General features: G+C 37.1%; 1 protein-coding gene across 5 annotated transcripts in view; it reads left to right on the forward strand.

Annotated features, from left to right (window-relative positions):
* uggt2 (UDP-glucose glycoprotein glucosyltransferase 2) overlaps positions 1-17,663 on the forward strand; it is a 50,596-nt gene that overhangs the window by 16,925 nt on the left and 16,008 nt on the right. For all 5 annotated transcript variants that reach the window (XM_073855199.1, XM_073855203.1, XM_073855200.1 and 2 more), the window contains exons 21-32: positions 686-780; positions 2,385-2,594; positions 5,279-5,410; positions 9,130-9,257; positions 9,389-9,484; positions 10,387-10,489; positions 12,289-12,368; positions 13,044-13,233; positions 14,833-14,991; positions 15,782-15,867; positions 16,273-16,357; positions 16,460-16,542. In XM_073855199.1, coding sequence (XP_073711300.1) covers positions 686-780; positions 2,385-2,594; positions 5,279-5,410; positions 9,130-9,257; positions 9,389-9,484; positions 10,387-10,489; positions 12,289-12,368; positions 13,044-13,233; positions 14,833-14,991; positions 15,782-15,867; positions 16,273-16,357; positions 16,460-16,542 — 1,447 coding nt within the window. The remainder of the gene's footprint in view (positions 1-685; positions 781-2,384; positions 2,595-5,278; positions 5,411-9,129; positions 9,258-9,388; positions 9,485-10,386; positions 10,490-12,288; positions 12,369-13,043; positions 13,234-14,832; positions 14,992-15,781; positions 15,868-16,272; positions 16,358-16,459; positions 16,543-17,663) is intronic.

Consider the following 17,663-nt stretch of genomic DNA (forward strand, 5'->3'; position numbering starts at 1 on the left):
TAAATGCTTATTTCTTCTGTATACGAATTTTGGACCATACCAGTTTATGTATGTTGTTAAGCTGTTGTTATGTTGTGGAAAAAAGTTTAATTTTGATATCATGTGGATTTTAAGAAAAAAGCTTTAAAGCATTTGGTTAAAGAAAGTTCAACATTTGACCGACATAGATGACAGTGTTTTAATAGCTGTGTATAAATTCTGACTTGCATCAGTTTGCATGTTAAATTGTGATTGGTCATCATCTTGTGCATCTATTAACTAATTTATAGCAGCTGCAAAGTCAGCACGGAAGATGCATAACCATTCACATGGGATGTTAAAACTTTAACACTGTTCTTTTACTGCCTAGCAAGCACTGCTATTTCATATCATTAATCTTTATCTAGACTGCTTGATTTTGTAAAGCAGCTGCCACTGATGGAGTGTTTGTTGATGCACTGTGTCTGCCGTTAGCATAATAAACAGCGACAGGCCCTGCGTCCCGATTCGCATACTATCATCTTAGATAGTATTTAAAATAAGTATTGGTTTCTCCCAAATTGTAGTACGTAGAGTATCCTTTAAGTCCTCGTTTGTGTGCAGATCCAGTACATGGGTGCTCTAATGGTTGATATTATCTCATTGTGAGTAAGTTTAGTGACTACATTTTGTAAAATGCAATATTTTCATTTATTCTTCTCTTTAGAAGAGGAGGTGGTGTATGGAGTGACTGTGTGGATTATTACGGATATTGAACAGGCCTCAGGGAGGCTGTTGCTGCGGAACGCCTTGAAACATATGGTAAACTACTGCAGTTTTTATTTCCAATTAGTTGTATCCACAGGAAACTCATCTTCAGAGAGGCACGTGCATCGTAGAAATTTATCTGAGGGCAATTAATCTTTAAAAGGTTCTTGTGGTGTTGGGTAATGAGCAAACAACAGAAAAGTGATATGCAATATTTTTATAGATATGCTTTTATGTGAAGTGCTGTGGATTGGCATAAGATTGCAAACAAATGAGGTGAAAACACGCATAATATATTTTTATAGTTTTTCTCGAATTAATATAAGCGTTCACTAATGTCCTAATGGCTGAGGTTACTTCTCTTTAGCATAGAAGTAACCTTAAACTAATACCATAAGAATCTTCCTTATGGCACACATACAGTACTGTGCAAAAAAAAATTCTCAGTCTCTTTATTAGAATACAACCAGAAAATACAGGAAATGTGTATGTAGTATTAAAAACAGTATAAAAGTATAAGCTGGGGTGTCAAGTATTTAGGGTAAACTCCCCTTTCACTTGAGCAATAGCAGGCAGCTGCAGGATCTCTTAAACCTAAATGAAATTAAATCCTAATTTCTATTTCTAATCGAATGACTTGAAGACATTTAGTTATGAAAATGTTGTTTTTACTTTTGTGTACATATTTTCTGTTTGTATTTTAAAAAAGGAGTGAAAAATAAATATGGATGGACATTAAAACTGCTAAAACAACAAAGCTGGTGATGGTGGCCTAATGCTGCGTTCACACCAGCCGCGATAGAGGCGGCAAAAACGCACTATTCGCATGTAGTTAGACAGTTGAACATTTGAGTTTACTCGCTTCATTTGCGTGTGAAAGCTGTGCATAAAATTCTAATCATTGGAGACATTCACGCGGAAATTTGCGTTACGGGAGGGGCTTCTTCTCGCTTCTTGTAATCACGTCACTACTACAGCAAGGTCCTGATTGGTTAACGCGGCACAGAAATCCGGCGAAGTTCTGATATTTCAGCTCGCGCGTTTCCCCTGCCAAAGCTCAATTTGCGCGGAATGCGCCATTCGCGCCGAGCATTCCCCACCTAATCGCGTCTTTGCATTGACTTAACATGTAAATCACTCGCGCTTGCCGCCTCTACCACGTCTGGTGTGAACCCTACATACTGCTATGTACACACCAAATGCGGGGCATCGCGTTACTCACAGGATTTAACTTCGTGTCATGCAAATGTTTTGCTTGAGTTGAATATTTTCAACTCGGGCGAAGACGTGTTTGAGGCGAATAGCGCGTGTTTTCGTGGCAAACGTGCCCCCAATGTCTGATCGAGTCATTGCATTGACTTTGTATGTAATCTACTCGCGCAAATTGTTGAACTCGCATCTGGTGTGAACCCACAGTAAGACTTTTGCACAGTACTGTACATACAGTATACATGCCTATAGAGTATAAAGCATTTTCATTCGGATGATGTCATTTTAATGCTCATGATTTGGCACTATAGTTTTTTGTCAAAGGTTAGATTTAAATTAAGCAGATGTTTTACATTTATCTATGGTTATGATAAACAAAATAGACTGTGACACTGTTGTATCAGGTTTTCTGTGTTCTGGATTATTTCTGATCAGGTGTTTGTTTGCAGAAATCCAGCGGCTCCAACTGTCGAGTCGCTGTGATCAATAACCCTAGCCGAAGGCCCACAGAGGACAACAGCGGTCTGTATCGAGCCGTCTGGGCATCACTTCTCACCCAAAGCAGCAAGAACACACTCGACTTCACTTTAAAACTCCTTAAAGAGGAGAACGTTGAGCTGCTCAATCAGGGCACCAAGATTAAGCACTTGCTTAAACAGGTTAGTGAAGTGTGAAATAAAGCGTCTGACAAATGTGGAATTGCTTGTAGACAAGAAATTATTTTAAGCCACCTGTTCTTTGCCTGCCTGTCATTTCCCTATTTTTTATTCTACTTCTGTTATCTTTTAATATTTTAAGCCCCTTGACATAAATAACATGTCTTCACCTGTCATTCTGTGTCTTGAGTAACAAGACTGAAAAATGTATTACAAAAGTACAGATTCCTCTTCAAAACTCATTAGCTTCACATGCTTAATGTTTATTTTAACATGAATTTTCCTCTAAATGAATCATTCATGTTTAAATATATTGTTGCAACGGTTTACAGTGTTGGGGGTAACGCATTACAAGTAACGTGCATTACGTAATAATATTACTTTTCTGAAGTAAAGAGTAAAGTAACGCATTACTTTATAAATGTACACATTAAAGGGACTGGAAGTAGGATTTTAAGTGTTTTATTAATCAAAATCAATGTCTTTATTCATGAATATGTCCTCGTTGGTGTCAAATGACCTCTGCCAGTGATCTGACTTTTCTTTGTAAGCTTAGTATTTCTTCTCTTTACTTACATTGAACGGATAAGTCCAAGGAGGCATCCATATCGTTCCGCCGTATTGATTAACTTTAATAGCTGAGAGGGACAAAATGCACTAGCCTACCAATGCGTTTCCACAACACGTTTTCATTCAGAATCAGCTGCAATGGACAAGGAGATCAGTGAGAACATAAGGGCTACCGTAGTTGCAACACGCATTTGGAAAGGGGAGGCGCTAGAGAGCACTGTTCGTTTTAATGCAAAATACAATTTCACCACTAGATGGGGGTAAATCCTACTTATTGCCCCTTTAATATTTGAGTTAGGTTTTTTTACAAGTAATGCCAGTACTTTTCAGTTGAATTAATTAGATGTAAAAAAAAAACAATGTACTACATTAAACTGAACGTATTAACATAGAATTACACACTCTATGCGTGAACAGTTTCAGTCAGAAATGGAGATGGCAGACCAGAGCTTGATTTTTTTGTGATGGAAATATACAATTTCTGAATGCAGAACTTTTCAGTCATTAAATACACCTGCAAAGTGAGAAAAAGTAACTTAAAAGTAACGTAAGCATTACTTTTCATGAAAAGTAACTAAGTAACGCAATAGGCTTTATGCCCAGCTGCACTACTTCCTGAACTTTCCTGAAAGTTGTAGATTCAATACATTTACAAGTGTACGTATATTAACCATCAATGTTGGGGAAAGTTACTTTTAAAAGTAATGCATTACAATATTAAGTTACTCCCCCAAAAAGTAACTAATAGGCTTTATGCCCAGCTGCACTACTTCCTGAACTTCAGCCAGCTCCTTGTTTCCTGTCTGCCATTATTGGACAAACTGATTAATCCAGATGTGTCTGACCACAGTAGTCACAAACAAACTGATTAATCCAGGTGTGTCTGATTATTGTTGTTGTGACTACTGAGGTCAGGCACATCTGGATTAATCAGTTTGTCCAATAATGGCAGACAGGAAACAAGGAGCTGGCTGAAGTTCAGGAAGTAGTGCAGCTGGGCATAAAGCCTATTAGTTACTTTTTGGGGGAGTAACTTAATATTGTAATGCATTACTTTTAAAAGTAACTTTCCCCAACATTGATGGTTAATATACGTACACTTGTAAATGTATTGAATCTACAACTTTCAGATCCAAAAATTTGATTAAATGAGCCCTGCTGTGATCTTGAGGCTTAGTGTACTCCAAAGACTATGATATTAGAGACACAACTTTTATAGGTACTTTCTGGCATCACCAAAAAACCTGATACAAGATCATAGCCTCTCTGCTCAATTGAAACCCCTCAACCACATGTAATTTTGTTAGACTTCTCTGGAAATGGCTGCCCTGTACCTTGAACTCGTACAACTTGAAACTAGGGTCCTATTGACAGAGTATTGCAATTCTCTGAAAGATTGATGGGTCTGTCAGGCACATGGAGAGGGTTTTTTTCTGTCTTAATTTATTGCCTCCTGCTTTCTGTTCATTTTCTCGTAAGGTATAAAGTATGAGGAAAAACTTCCATCCATCCCAGCTGTTGCATAAGTTTTATTGTTAGTTATAGATAGGCAAAAATAAAGATGCTTGGTTCCCTGAGCCCTGTTATGGCTCTGTTATTGGATGGCGAAGAAACATGTTGTGCTGATATTAGCACTTTCTCCTTTCTCCGAGAGACCAAATGTTGGAAACACAAAAATCTGACTCTGCAAAGCACATACACTCGAGATTTGTTATCGACAGTGAAGCCATTTTTAATTACAAGTCTGATAAATGAAAATGTTTAATGATTGATTAACACAGCACAGTTTCCTATGGCGACACATTTTTCATAGGTCTAACCAATTTAATGTTGTACAAAAAAATACTGAAAAGACCACACTTTTGCACATGTACACCTTTAGTTATCAATAACTTATTGATTGGATATTTTCACTTTGCATTGTAATCAAAAAACAAGCTAATGAGCCATTAGTTTGTTCTTCTTGAATATTTTGCACCAACCAGACTTTCGTATCAAATTGGTTTTACAACAAAGCATTTAATGTAAACGTGGTCCCATTACATTATAGTCAGTTTTATAGTCAACAAAGTAGTTTCTATAATGCATGTTTATAGTTACATGTTCATCTCCCATAGGGTATGGACCAGGATGCATTTGAGAAGAAGTTCAACACAATGGAAGTAGATTTCCTGCACAGCCAGCAGCAGTTCTGCAAGGATGTTCTGAAGCTGAAAGCAGGACAGAGAGCTGTCGTCAGCAACGGCCGGGTGAGATTTACAAACACCCTCTTCTCCTGTATGCGATTTCCATAGGAGTTATGAAATCATTTATAACATAATGACCTGTGGTATGTACCACCGATGTGGATGATAAATAGTCTGAACTGCAAGGTCACACCGTTGGTTGGTACGTCAGATGGGGCCATTGTTTTTGTCGACTCAGTATTAAAGGGATAGTTCGGCCAAAAACGATATTAAACCCATGATTTACTCACCCCCAAGCTGTCCGAGTTGCATATGTCCATCAATTTTCAGACAAACACATTTTCGGATATTTTAGAAAATATTTTAGATCTTTCTGTTGATTAAATGTAATGTTACGGGGTCCAGCAATAGTCCACGACCTTCAAGTCCAAAAAAGTGCGTCCATCCTTCACAAATTAAATCCAAACGGCTCCAGGATGATAAACAAAGGTCTTCTGAGGGTAATCCGTGCTGTGTTGTTGTAGAAATATCCATATTTAAAATGTTAATAACGTTATTAACTACCTTCCGGTAGCGCCGCCATCTTAGAGTCATCCGCATTCAGGATGAGTGCTTACGCAGCATACAGCGGTTTCTCTGTTGCTGCTCTGTCCCCCGCCCTACGAATTTGTCATACTTCACTAAGAAAAGTGCGTACACTACGCTAATACTCTCTCCTGAGTCTAAGATGGCGGCGCTACCGGAAGGTAGTTTATAACGTTAATAACATTTTAAATATGGATATTTCTACAACAACACCGCACGGATTACCCTCAGAAGACCTTTGTTTATCATCCTGGAGCCATTTGGATTTAATTTGTGAAGGATGGACGCACTTTTTTTGGACTTGAAGGTCGTGGACTATTGCTGGACCCTGTAACATTACATTTAATCAACAGAAAAATCTAAAATATTTTCTAAAATATCCGAAGATGTGTTTGTCTGAAAAACGATGGACATATTTAACTCGGACAGCTTGGGAGTGAGTAAATCATGGGTTTAATATCGTTTTTGGCCGAACTATCCCTTTAAGCGGTCTGCCCGGCCTGTCGTAACCTGTGAGGGGAAGAGGAGAGAGATAAAGCCTGGCATTAATTCTGGCATTCGCTCAGCATCCTCTGTTGCAAGGGTCAGGTTATATAGAACTGATGAACGTTCATAAAGCTGCTTTTTCTCAGCAGCGTCACTGTTGACATAAGCACATACAGGCAACAGACTAAAACAGGAGTGACATTTTCCATCATCCTCTAACAAGCACAAAAGTCAGCCTCTACAAAGAGCTCCATAACTCCTTGAACTTTTTTAGTTTTGTTAAAACTAAACTGTCTTTTTAATGACATTCTGTATCTTAAAGGGACACTCTTTCATTTTGAAAATATGCTGGCGCTACCACTTTTAGCATAGCTTAGCACAATCCATTGAATCTTGAAGCATTGCCCTCAAAAATAACAAAAGAGGTTCGATTTTTCTAATTTAAAACTTGACTCTTCTGTAGTAATACCATGTACTAAGACCGACAGAAAATTAAAAGATGCAATTTTCTAGGCAGATATGGCTCTATACTCTTATTCTAGCGTAATAATCAAGGACTTTGCCGCTGTAACATGGCTGCAGTGGGCGCAATGATATTACGCAGCGCCTGAAAATAGTCACCTGCTATTGAAAGTAACCAAGGGGACTATTTTCGCGCAGTGTGTAATATCACTACGCCTGCTGCAGCCATGTTACAGCAGCAAAGTCCTTGATTATTACGCCAGATAAATTGAAAAAATATCTAAACTCTTTGGTTATTTTTTAGTGCGATGCTAATGGTCTAATCAGATTCAATGGATTATGCTAAGCTATGTTAAAAGTGGTAGCGCCAGACCCGGAGATCAGCTGAATGGATTCCAAAACTGTAAAAATCAAATGTTTAATTCTAGGGGAGCTGGAAAATTTGCATATTTTCAAAAAAGGTGGAGTGCCCCTTTAATATTTATGTTTTACCCATAGACTGTAAAAAAAGATGGACGACGCCCGTTCGTGAAAAGTGAAGCTGTCAGTGTCCCGATACGGCGCTAACATCTTGGGTCTTGAGTCTGCGCAGTAGCGTTTTTCGGGACCAGTCATGCGCAGTAGTGAGCAGGAAGTAAAGCCTCGAAAGCAAGGCCCCGCCCACGCTCTCACAGAATGCGCATATCACAGCTGTCAATCATGACGTGACACCACTTTTTTATAGCATTAAAGGAACAGTATGTAGGATTGTGGCCAAAACTGGTATTGCAATCGCAAAACTTGTGGCTAAAACTGGTACTGCAGTCACACAACTGGTGACCAATACACAACATGACAACATAAACATCAGTTGAGGGCTGCAACTCCACTTTTTAAATGACAATATCCTGTCCAGACCACTGTTGTCTGTGATAAAAGTATTTGAAATGAAAATTATTTCTTAATGTCTAGTGACATATCAGGGCCATTTTATAATTAATTGATATACATTTCTTACATACTGTTCCTTTAACTAACTAACTTAAAACAAACTTATTATAAAAACAAACACTTGAATTTACAACAGCGTGATAAAAACGACAGTAAATGACAGAAACCAGCTTCGGAAAAAAGATAATTGAAGTGTAATTAAATTGTTTAGTTGGTCTCAAGTTCCATTGAATAATATGGGGAGGCGGGGTTTATGACCTATACTGGGACCAGTCACTGGGGGGGGGGGGGGGCGATCGAGACGTTTTGGCTTCACTTTTCAGGGCTTGTGCGGCACACTTGGTATTACCCTAAAGGCTTAATTTGGTTATGATTTTATCCTCTGCCAAAGGAACAACAGTTTGACCCAATTGCAAGCCATCATTGCCACATAGATAAACAGTTGTTAATGCATAAATTGCAATACAGTGAAACACAAGCACTTTCTTTTACTACAATGAAAAAAGAAAGGTTAAGGCTTAAATGTAATCATTTGCTCTGACCATTAATTATTAATAAGAAATAGACAACTGATCAGTTTCATTTTGTGTGCTATAAACGGCACATTCAGGGTAAAAATGTATACATTTTGAAATCAAAAGTGACAGTGCTTTTTATACAGGGTTAGAAGTGAAATGATGCTGCATTTGTTTAGAATAGCCATCTGGCACAGAGATGAGCTATGGCAGGTGGCCTTGCTTTGATTTGCATTTAAAATGGTCTGCTGGTGACATGCATACAGATTACCATGTCTCTTATGTAGACATGAAAGGTTGCTGAGAATTGTAGTAAAAATTCAGTGCAAATACCGCTTCTTTAAAAAAAAAGATTTTATTTAATTTGTGCACTGTTTACAGTACAAAAGGTGTTTGAATGAATTATTATTTAGAATTTTTTTTAAATGGTCAAAGTTTTGCTTACATCCACATTAATGTAGTCTAGTGCACTTTCAAATAAATAAAGAATGGATTTGGGTGACTAGATTGCGATGAAGTTCCAATGAGGTTTAGCAGATCTGCGACGTCCTTCACCGAATTGCAAGATCAGAAATTACCCCTATTAAAATTGTTGCCTATCTGGGACCTACTTAATTTTCACCTAAATTAAAAGTCATTTAGTGAATTGATTGTTAAAACAATGCAGATAGTATGTTAAAATAATTAACGCTACAAAGGGGTGCAACGATCCCCCCCACATCACCTTCATCATCGTCTCGTTCTGCATCTTTCTTGATCTGCTTGCTTTCTCACACAGTTTTTCTTGGTTAATGTCTTTTTTAGATCCTGGGTCTATCGGAGGAAGAAGAGTTAAGTGTGGATGATTTCCAGCTGCTTGAGAAGATCACACTTCAGACTTCAGCAGAGAAGATTAAAGCCAAGATCAAACAGATGCACTTAGACGCCCAAAAGTACATTCTTGTTCCCATGCAAACATGTCTTACATGAAGAGAAAATGTACATGTAAACTTTTGGCAGGGATGTTTGTTAGAGATTTTAAGATCCTCTAGCTAATAATTTTCGTTGGCTGTGCTCTTCACAGGGCCAGTGATTTTGTCATGAAAGTGGACGCCCTCCTGACTGCGGCACCTAAAGGAGAGGCCAGAAAAGATGTCAAATTTCTGAAGGACAAACACAGGTGAAGCTAAAAGCTCCCTTTTTAGAAATACTTTACATTTTGGGAATATTGCTACTATTAGCACTCCTCAAAAAAATTAAACGCTTGCAAATGTAAAGGTACGTATGATAAGTAAGGGATAATACAGCCAGCCATTTATTAACGCAGAATAAATCCTCACAGGATGATCAGGACTTGTATCACCCTAATGGGACTTACTTTCTTAAAACATCTGTCTGGCTGTATATTATCCAGCTTGCTCATTACACAACTGCTTGCCACACAAGTAAATATGTTATAAAAATATTGAGTTTTTATATGTTAAATAATAGCTTATTTGTAAAAAATGCAAACCATTTCAAGAGAAAAAAGTTTCCAAGACACCTTCAAGTTCAAAATTCAAACAAAACAAACATGCATTTGGTTTAATCATTTATAATAAAATAGGTCATATGTTATTAATTATGCATATTTATATTGCATTTATTTGCAAGTATTAAACTGCACCTGTCAAACTGACTCGCTGTTCCTGGATGAGGCAGTTATTATCTGGCAATAACGAACCTCATAATTGTCACCACTGGCCAATCCGAATCAAGCAGTATTCCAAAACGATCTCCAAAGTCCATGTTTGAGTCTGTTTTCATTCAATCTTAAAAATATGCCAAAACGGTACTCGTTAAGGGTTAACTGAATAATTTAGACGCCGCACTCACTGAATTTGTGTAATTTTTCGCATAATGAATCTGTGAGTCAGCTACATATCCTTACATAAACCTAAACGTTCTGCCCCGCCACTCAAATGGGTTGCCATGGCTATTATAGGCTCCTGTCAATTATTTAAAAAAAATACTTTAGCTCTACCGTTATATGTTACTTATGCAACACTGTGTCAATGTATAACCAAATGTATCTTGTTACAGCGTTCTTCATCTAGCACAGCGGGATGATGAGGTCTTCTTTGACGTGGTTGCTATCGTGGATCCTCTCACCAGAGATGCACAGAAGTTGGCTCCTCTATTGATTGTATGCATTTGTTCTCTGTTGTCAAGTCTATTGAGGTTTTGAAGTTTGAGCAGTACACCTCAGGCAGGTGTATGCTGTGATTCATTGTTTGGGCTGCCTACAACTTTGCCGTTCATTGATTGGCAGATGTTAAAGCAACACTATGTAGTTTCCATGTAAAAATGACTTACAGCTCCCCCATGTGGTTGAAAAGTGCAACAGTGCCTGGTATCAAACACTCTTCTGCAGGCAGGGGGGAGCTGTGTTTCCTACCCTCCACCGCCACTTTCAGAGTGTGCTTGTAGCAGCTAGGAGGCTGCTCAGGTTGCAACAACAGTACAATTTGTCTAGTTAAAAGTTGTTCTATCATTGAAATAATTTTAGAGACATTATTTAAAGGTAAAAAAAACTACATAGTGTTGCTTTAACAGCTAGTAACTTTGTCATGTTAAGACTTAATATTAATGTCTCCAGGTGACTGATCAATGCTGAATGTTTTTTTTTTTTTTTGCATTTAGATTTCAGAATTTTGAAGTATTGGACATTTGTGCATTAGAAAGTTTTTTTATACGGGTGGGTGATTCTCATGAAATCCAGTGTCCATTCTCACGAAATCCCTGTCCAGCATCAGAATAAAAAAAACTTGAAGCCACATATAAGATTAAGGTCTGAACTTACTATAACCATTATTCTTAGAGGGTTTAAAACATATTTCCTATAAAATTATTTTTTAGATTATCATTATAAAAAAGTATCATTACCGCAACATGATATTACATTAAATATATGCATTTACAAACTCATGTTTTGGTAATGAGAACTAAAAAGTTGTCTAGGTACTATGATAAACAAAATTTCAATTTTTATATGGAGAGAAAAAATAAGAATTGCTTACCTGGTAGCCATCTTAAATGTCACAGTCAATTATGTCCCTTCCAGCAAATTTTGCGGAGGATGAGAAAATTTTACTTTACACATTTATATTCCTTATTATTGTCTGTACATTTACCAATGATCACTAAATACCACATGTTTCTTTACTGTAAATGTTTATAGTATAACATTCACTGAAGCTTTTTGTTTTTTAGATTTTTTAATGATAAATATTTCCATGTCAAAGAACCCAAATCTAGTCATGGACACATTGCGGTAATGATAATTTCCCCCATAAATGTGGAAAAAACAACAAAATTGGTTTGTATGATGTAATTTGAAATCAAGTGCAAAATAGTACATGAAGAGATGTTTGTAACTGTATGCTTCTTATTTTGATACTCTTACTTTGCATTTACTTTTTCTATCAAAATGTTTCATGACACCTCATAAGTCTAATTTCGCGAGAATCACCCGGTTAAAATCTGCCCCTGTATTTTCCCTAAAATGACTTTGTTTTTGTTTTTTTTAATCATAAGAGTAGTCATTGGTCAAACCTGACCTGCTAAGATCCACCTGTTTTTCCTAGTTTTATTCTAACTCCCATTTCACCTATTTATTAGTACCAGTTTACCATGTCTCTTTATATAAAACCACATATCATTTTATGTCCAATCTCACATTGATATTAAAAGTCTGTTGTAGTCATGTGGCTTTTTTAACAGAATTACAAATTATAACAAGCTAGCAAAACATGTAGAATCACTGTTGTATTACAATGTCATCCTAAGTCATACACAGTAAAGGACTTTCAAAATCATAGTGATGGGCTGTTCTCAATACAGTCCTGTAGAGCATGACCTGGACCTTGGCCAGAAACCTCCCTTCTGAATCCTGTTGTTTGTTTGTGGGTAATAACCGGACCTTCTCCTCTGTGTGTGCGGCAGGTGCTTGGTCAAGTGGTCAATATGAAAGTGCAGGTGTTCATGAACTGTCGAGCCAAGCTGTCTGAGATGCCCCTGAAGAGGTGAGAGCAAAAGCTTAATTAAACTTCAGCTCTAAAAGAGAGTCCAGGGTTGCACAAACACACACACATAGCTCACAGCAGTTATTTTATCCGGCTTTTGTTTTTTTCTTTTTACTGTGCACCTGTTTTGTTTCTCTATAAAACATCTTTAAATGTCAAATGTGATGTCTGAATGATTTCCAGAACTGTAAATGATGTGATTGTTTTTGTTTATTGTTTTAATAGACAGCATCACTGTTTAGGGCAGCGGATGCTTGTACTGCCTTTTAGTGGTCCAAGCTTTTGCGAATTGATTGGATGTCTTAATAAAACTGGAGTTTCTTCACGTATAGGGGTTGTTTACTGTCATCTAATGAATTACTTGGGAGAAAGGTTCACAACACATTTGGTTAAGGAGCTGAGGTATAAACTTGTTGGTGATAAATTAGTGCAGTTGTGCTGAAACATCTTTTAAGATACATTTACATATGTAATGTGATGGAGTTCACATTGAATTTTAACAGTGTTTCTTATGTTAATGTGAATAGTTAATGTGTCTTTCTATAATAAAATCATGAAGTCAGGAGGACTAAAAGTATATAGTATAAATGATGTGGGGTGATGCCTATTGATATCCATCCTAAAATGATATTTCGGTTGTATACTGTAGTTTATGTGTTATTATCATTCTTGCAGCTTTTATCGATATGTTTTGGAGTCGGATGTTTCCTTCTTCGGCAATAACTCCCTATCGCCTGGCCCCATGGCCCGCTTTACCGAAATCCCAGAATCCCCTCTGCTCACTCTTAATATGATAACCCCTGAGAGCTGGATGGTCGAGGCGGTCAGGAGCCCGTATGATTTAGACAACATCCACCTACAGGAGGTATGAACTCTTGGTACAATACTAAGGTGTTTTAGACTAGGGATGCATAACGATTAATTGTGATTAATCTATAGCAGAATAAAAGTTTTTGTTTACATCATATATGTGTGTGAACTGTGTATAAAAACTTTGTATAGATAAATGCACACACACACATGCATGTATATATTTAAGAAATGTTTACATGTGTATATCACTGATCTATATAAATGACTGGATTGCGCATGACGTCACAACTGTGAAGCCACCGCGCCGCCATGTTGGTATACCCAAAACATTCTATTAAATCAATGGACGCGATCAGATTTTAATGATAAAACATCACTTTACTAGTCTTCGTTTTTATATCTGAAGTTACCCTGTACGTTATTACAACACAAATGTCCTAAGCATGTACATAGTTATTTACTGAAGTTGTACATTTTAGTTTTTAATCAGTTATTATACAGTACATTCATCTTCATTACAGGATCAGATCAGCAGACAGACCGCAGCATATTTAGTATTAATGACGTACGTGCTCATTCTGAAATCTAAATAAATAATCACACTTTGTACCGTATGTGCATGCAATAATTTGCTGGTTATATGTTATCTAAACTTAAAAGTTACCTCAACTTATTTAGAGAAATAACGCTGACCGTGTAGCTGAATGTCAAAATAAAACTTTATTTATACCTGTGTCATTAACAGAACGCAGCAGACACACACACCTTAACGATTTCATATAAATCCATATTCCTGCCCGATTAAAACATAAACATTGCAAATAACACCAGAATTGACAGTTAATTTACATACACATCCTAAAAATAATCTTGCGTGACTGATACGCTGTAAAGCGGGTGAATTTAAAACATGATTTTGAATGGAAGTCAATGACGCCGTCTGCCTAAGCGTTCTATGCGCAATCCAGTCATTTATATAGATCAGTGGTGTATATACATTTGTATATTTATGTATCATTTGTATTATATATAAATATAAATAAATAATTAATATATAAAAAAACTTCTTAAAATTATACACACATGTGTGCATATTTTTTTATATATACATAATTATTACACAGTTCACACACATGTATGATGTAAACAAAAACTTTTATTCTGCTATTGGATGAATTGCGAATTATCTATATGCATCCCTATTTTAGACTCTGTTTTTGGATAACGATAACGTCCAGTTTCTGTCAGTGGTCAAACTCGATAGGTATTTAATTTGGTCATACGGACATCTAGACGGCAGGATGGCCAATAGCCAATATCATATGCAGATATATGAAACATAGATCAATTTAATGAGATCAAATAAGATGTACAGTTAAATCTTAAAATATGTCTGCCATAAATCCTCTCTACTCCGATGCTGTAGTCATATAAACAATTTCTAGCCAGGCAAAACTGATTTATTACATTTTCCCTGCTTTTGTTTGCCCTGGGTTGCCTTGGCTTACAGTTTCTTTATTATTATACTGTAACTGATTGGAACGCTGCCCCACTCAGCCAAACAAAGAAATACGTTTAATATCAGCAGGATGAATCAGGATAAATAAAGTGGCTGATATTGAAAAGGAAGCCATCTTCTGTCTCTTTTCAGGTCAGTGGTGTAGTAAACGCCGAGTACGAACTGGAGTATCTGCTCTTGGAGGGCCATTGTTTTGACCTGTCCTCAGGTCAGCCTCCCAGAGGACTTCAGTTTACACTGGGCATGAGACGCGAACCTCTCATGCACGACACCATTGTCATGGCAAACCTGGTGAGTTCATCTTTTGTCCCCTAGTGCTCTGAATTTGACTGAATTTACTAAAATTGGAAAATCCCTGTAAGTTAATCCCTTTTTTCTGTGTAGGGTCTGAGGCCATATTATAGTTGTACAGTTACATTATGCTAATAATGCTAATTATTAATCCATGCTAATAATGTCCAAACTTAAAAACCTTTTCAAGTACACTGTAAAAATTCCTTGTTGCACTTGAAACATTTTTTGACTATAAATTAAACTAGAAGTTGCTTTAAATTATAAAAATAAGGGTGAGGATACACAATCATGAGGTAGATCTTACAGTACAGTACAACATAAAAAAAATCTATTTTTAAGCCCAGTTGGTTTGTGTCCAGCAGGTTGTTTTGTGAAATGAATGCAAGAAGTTTGATAAAGACAAAGGTAGATAGGTTTCCAGAGGTTTTGGGCAGGAAGAAAAGCAGAGAGAGAGGTCAGCAGGGTAATGTCTTATGGTTTTTTTTAGCAGTGGGGTTACCTGAGCCTGCCTGAATGTGGTGGAAAAGATGCCAGTGGTAAAAGATTTATGCATCAGTGTCTATGAGCACAGGAGAGATGGCAGAAATAGAGAAAAGGAGAAGTTTTGAAACACAAGTCTGTGAGAAAAGTTAAAGTAAGATTTGAAGGGGAAAACTTTGCAGCAGAACTTAACGCTAAAATTAAAATTAATATCAAGAATTGTTCACAAATGGAAAGAAAAACACATATTTAATGACTATCACAAGTTATGCTTTTAATGTCTACCTTCCCACCCACTTTGTTACAGGGCTATTTCCAGTTAAAGGCCAACCCAGGAGCCTGGATCTTGAGGTTACGTGAGGGCCGCTCTGAGGACATATATCAAATACAGGCGTGAGTGGGTTTTTTTCAGATACTAATAAAGAAAAGAGATAAAGAAAAAATCTACTACACATAAAACTATAGATTTATGTCATTTTTAATATACTTGCTTGTTTCAGCAGTTTCTTTTAGGCAGCACTGCTGTGGATCCTAAAGATATAGATGACAGTAAAATGTATATATTATTCATTTAGGTTAAGGTTAGAAGACGACATCATTTTTCACATGGTCTTTTCTGCTATTTTTCTTTCTTCTTCCTCCTATTCTTCTATTCTTCTTTCTCCTTAATTTTATTATGCTCCCTCACTCCATCCGTCTATATTTAGGTTTAAGTTAAAAAAAAGTTATTATTGGTCTTAGCTTTTTACTATTATTATTAAACAATTTTAATGTTTTTTACAATGTGGCATGTTTTAGGCATGATGGTACGGACTCTCCTGCTGATGCTGGTGATGTCACCGTAGTGCTTAACAGCTTCCACAGCAAGATCATCAAAGTGAGAGTAAGTGATACAGCACTTTTTTCAGAAGCATTTTCACACTACAATTTATTGTTAAAAAACATCAGAGGGGAGCAATAAAAAAGCATTTTGTTAAAATATTAGGTTCAGAAAAAGGCAGACAAACTCAACGAGGATCTACTAAGTGAAGAAGCAGAATCCAAAGGACTGTGGGACTCTATAACAAGGTGAGCGAGATTTCTAATGCACTAACCGCACCCTAAGATCTGTTCCAAAACCTAGTGTGCTGCCTACGTAAACAGCATTTTAAAATAATAGACGCCTGCCTCCCCAAAATCAAACACTAGGCAGCAAAACGATGATGCCTTCTGTGATATCTTGTTTTTCGCCACAATTTTAAGCAGCATCATGTGATGTATGAATCACAATAGGTAATTATTTAAAAAAAAAAACTTAAGGGTATTTATTTTTTGTATATAAGAGTATAAAGCCATTGCCATATTAACTTGTCAGGCTCTATTGGAATTAACTGTAAGCATTAGGGGCGGTTCACATTTCGCGTCTAAAACTACGTGGAAAACGCGGCCGTTGGTTGGTTCTTGTCACATGACCTGGAGTGCGCTTGCTGCATTCTGAAAAGTAGAGATGTTTTTACCTCGGTGCGGACATGCCTGAAAAAAAAACGAGCATGTCGCACCCATAGACTGTAAAAAAAGATGGACGTAGTGTCCGTAACGTCACCCATAGGTTTCTGAAGATCGTTTTTGAAGCTTGCCTGCCGTCACCATCTTGGCCGCGCGTCATTGCGCATCACTTGCAGATATCCGAAAATGGGTAAAAAGACAGGACGTGGGTGAAGCTGAGGTGTCTGGTTGCTGAAACCACGCCCGCCTAGCTCAATTCTAGTGACGGCAGTGGCTGTTCATCCCTCACTCAAGTGGCCACGCCCTTAATTATGCAGAACTTTAAAGCTTAACTCTTTCACCGCCAGCATTTTTTTTAAAAAGTTGCCAGCCAGCGCCAGCGTTTTTCATGATTTTCACAAAAGTTTAATGCCTTCCAGAAAATGTTCTTCTTCAAATATATAAACATACAATATACCAAATGAAAGAACAGACCCTCTGCTTTCAAAAAAAAAAAAAACGTTTCATCCTACCTTCAGTAGTTATTTTGTAATCAGCTTTTGAATATGGGTAGGTTTCTGCAAAAACACCACATTTTGAGCAAAAAGCAGAGATAATTCCATTTTTGTGACGGACTTTTCATAGAGATCCCATTCAGAGCGATCTTTAAAACAAACACGGACATGCAGCAGCTTGCCATAGGGCAATGGTTCCCAATCCTGGTC

Source organism: Misgurnus anguillicaudatus, chromosome 17 (assembly GCF_027580225.2).
Source record: "Misgurnus anguillicaudatus chromosome 17, ASM2758022v2, whole genome shotgun sequence".
Taxonomy (NCBI): Eukaryota; Metazoa; Chordata; class Actinopteri; order Cypriniformes; family Cobitidae; genus Misgurnus; species Misgurnus anguillicaudatus.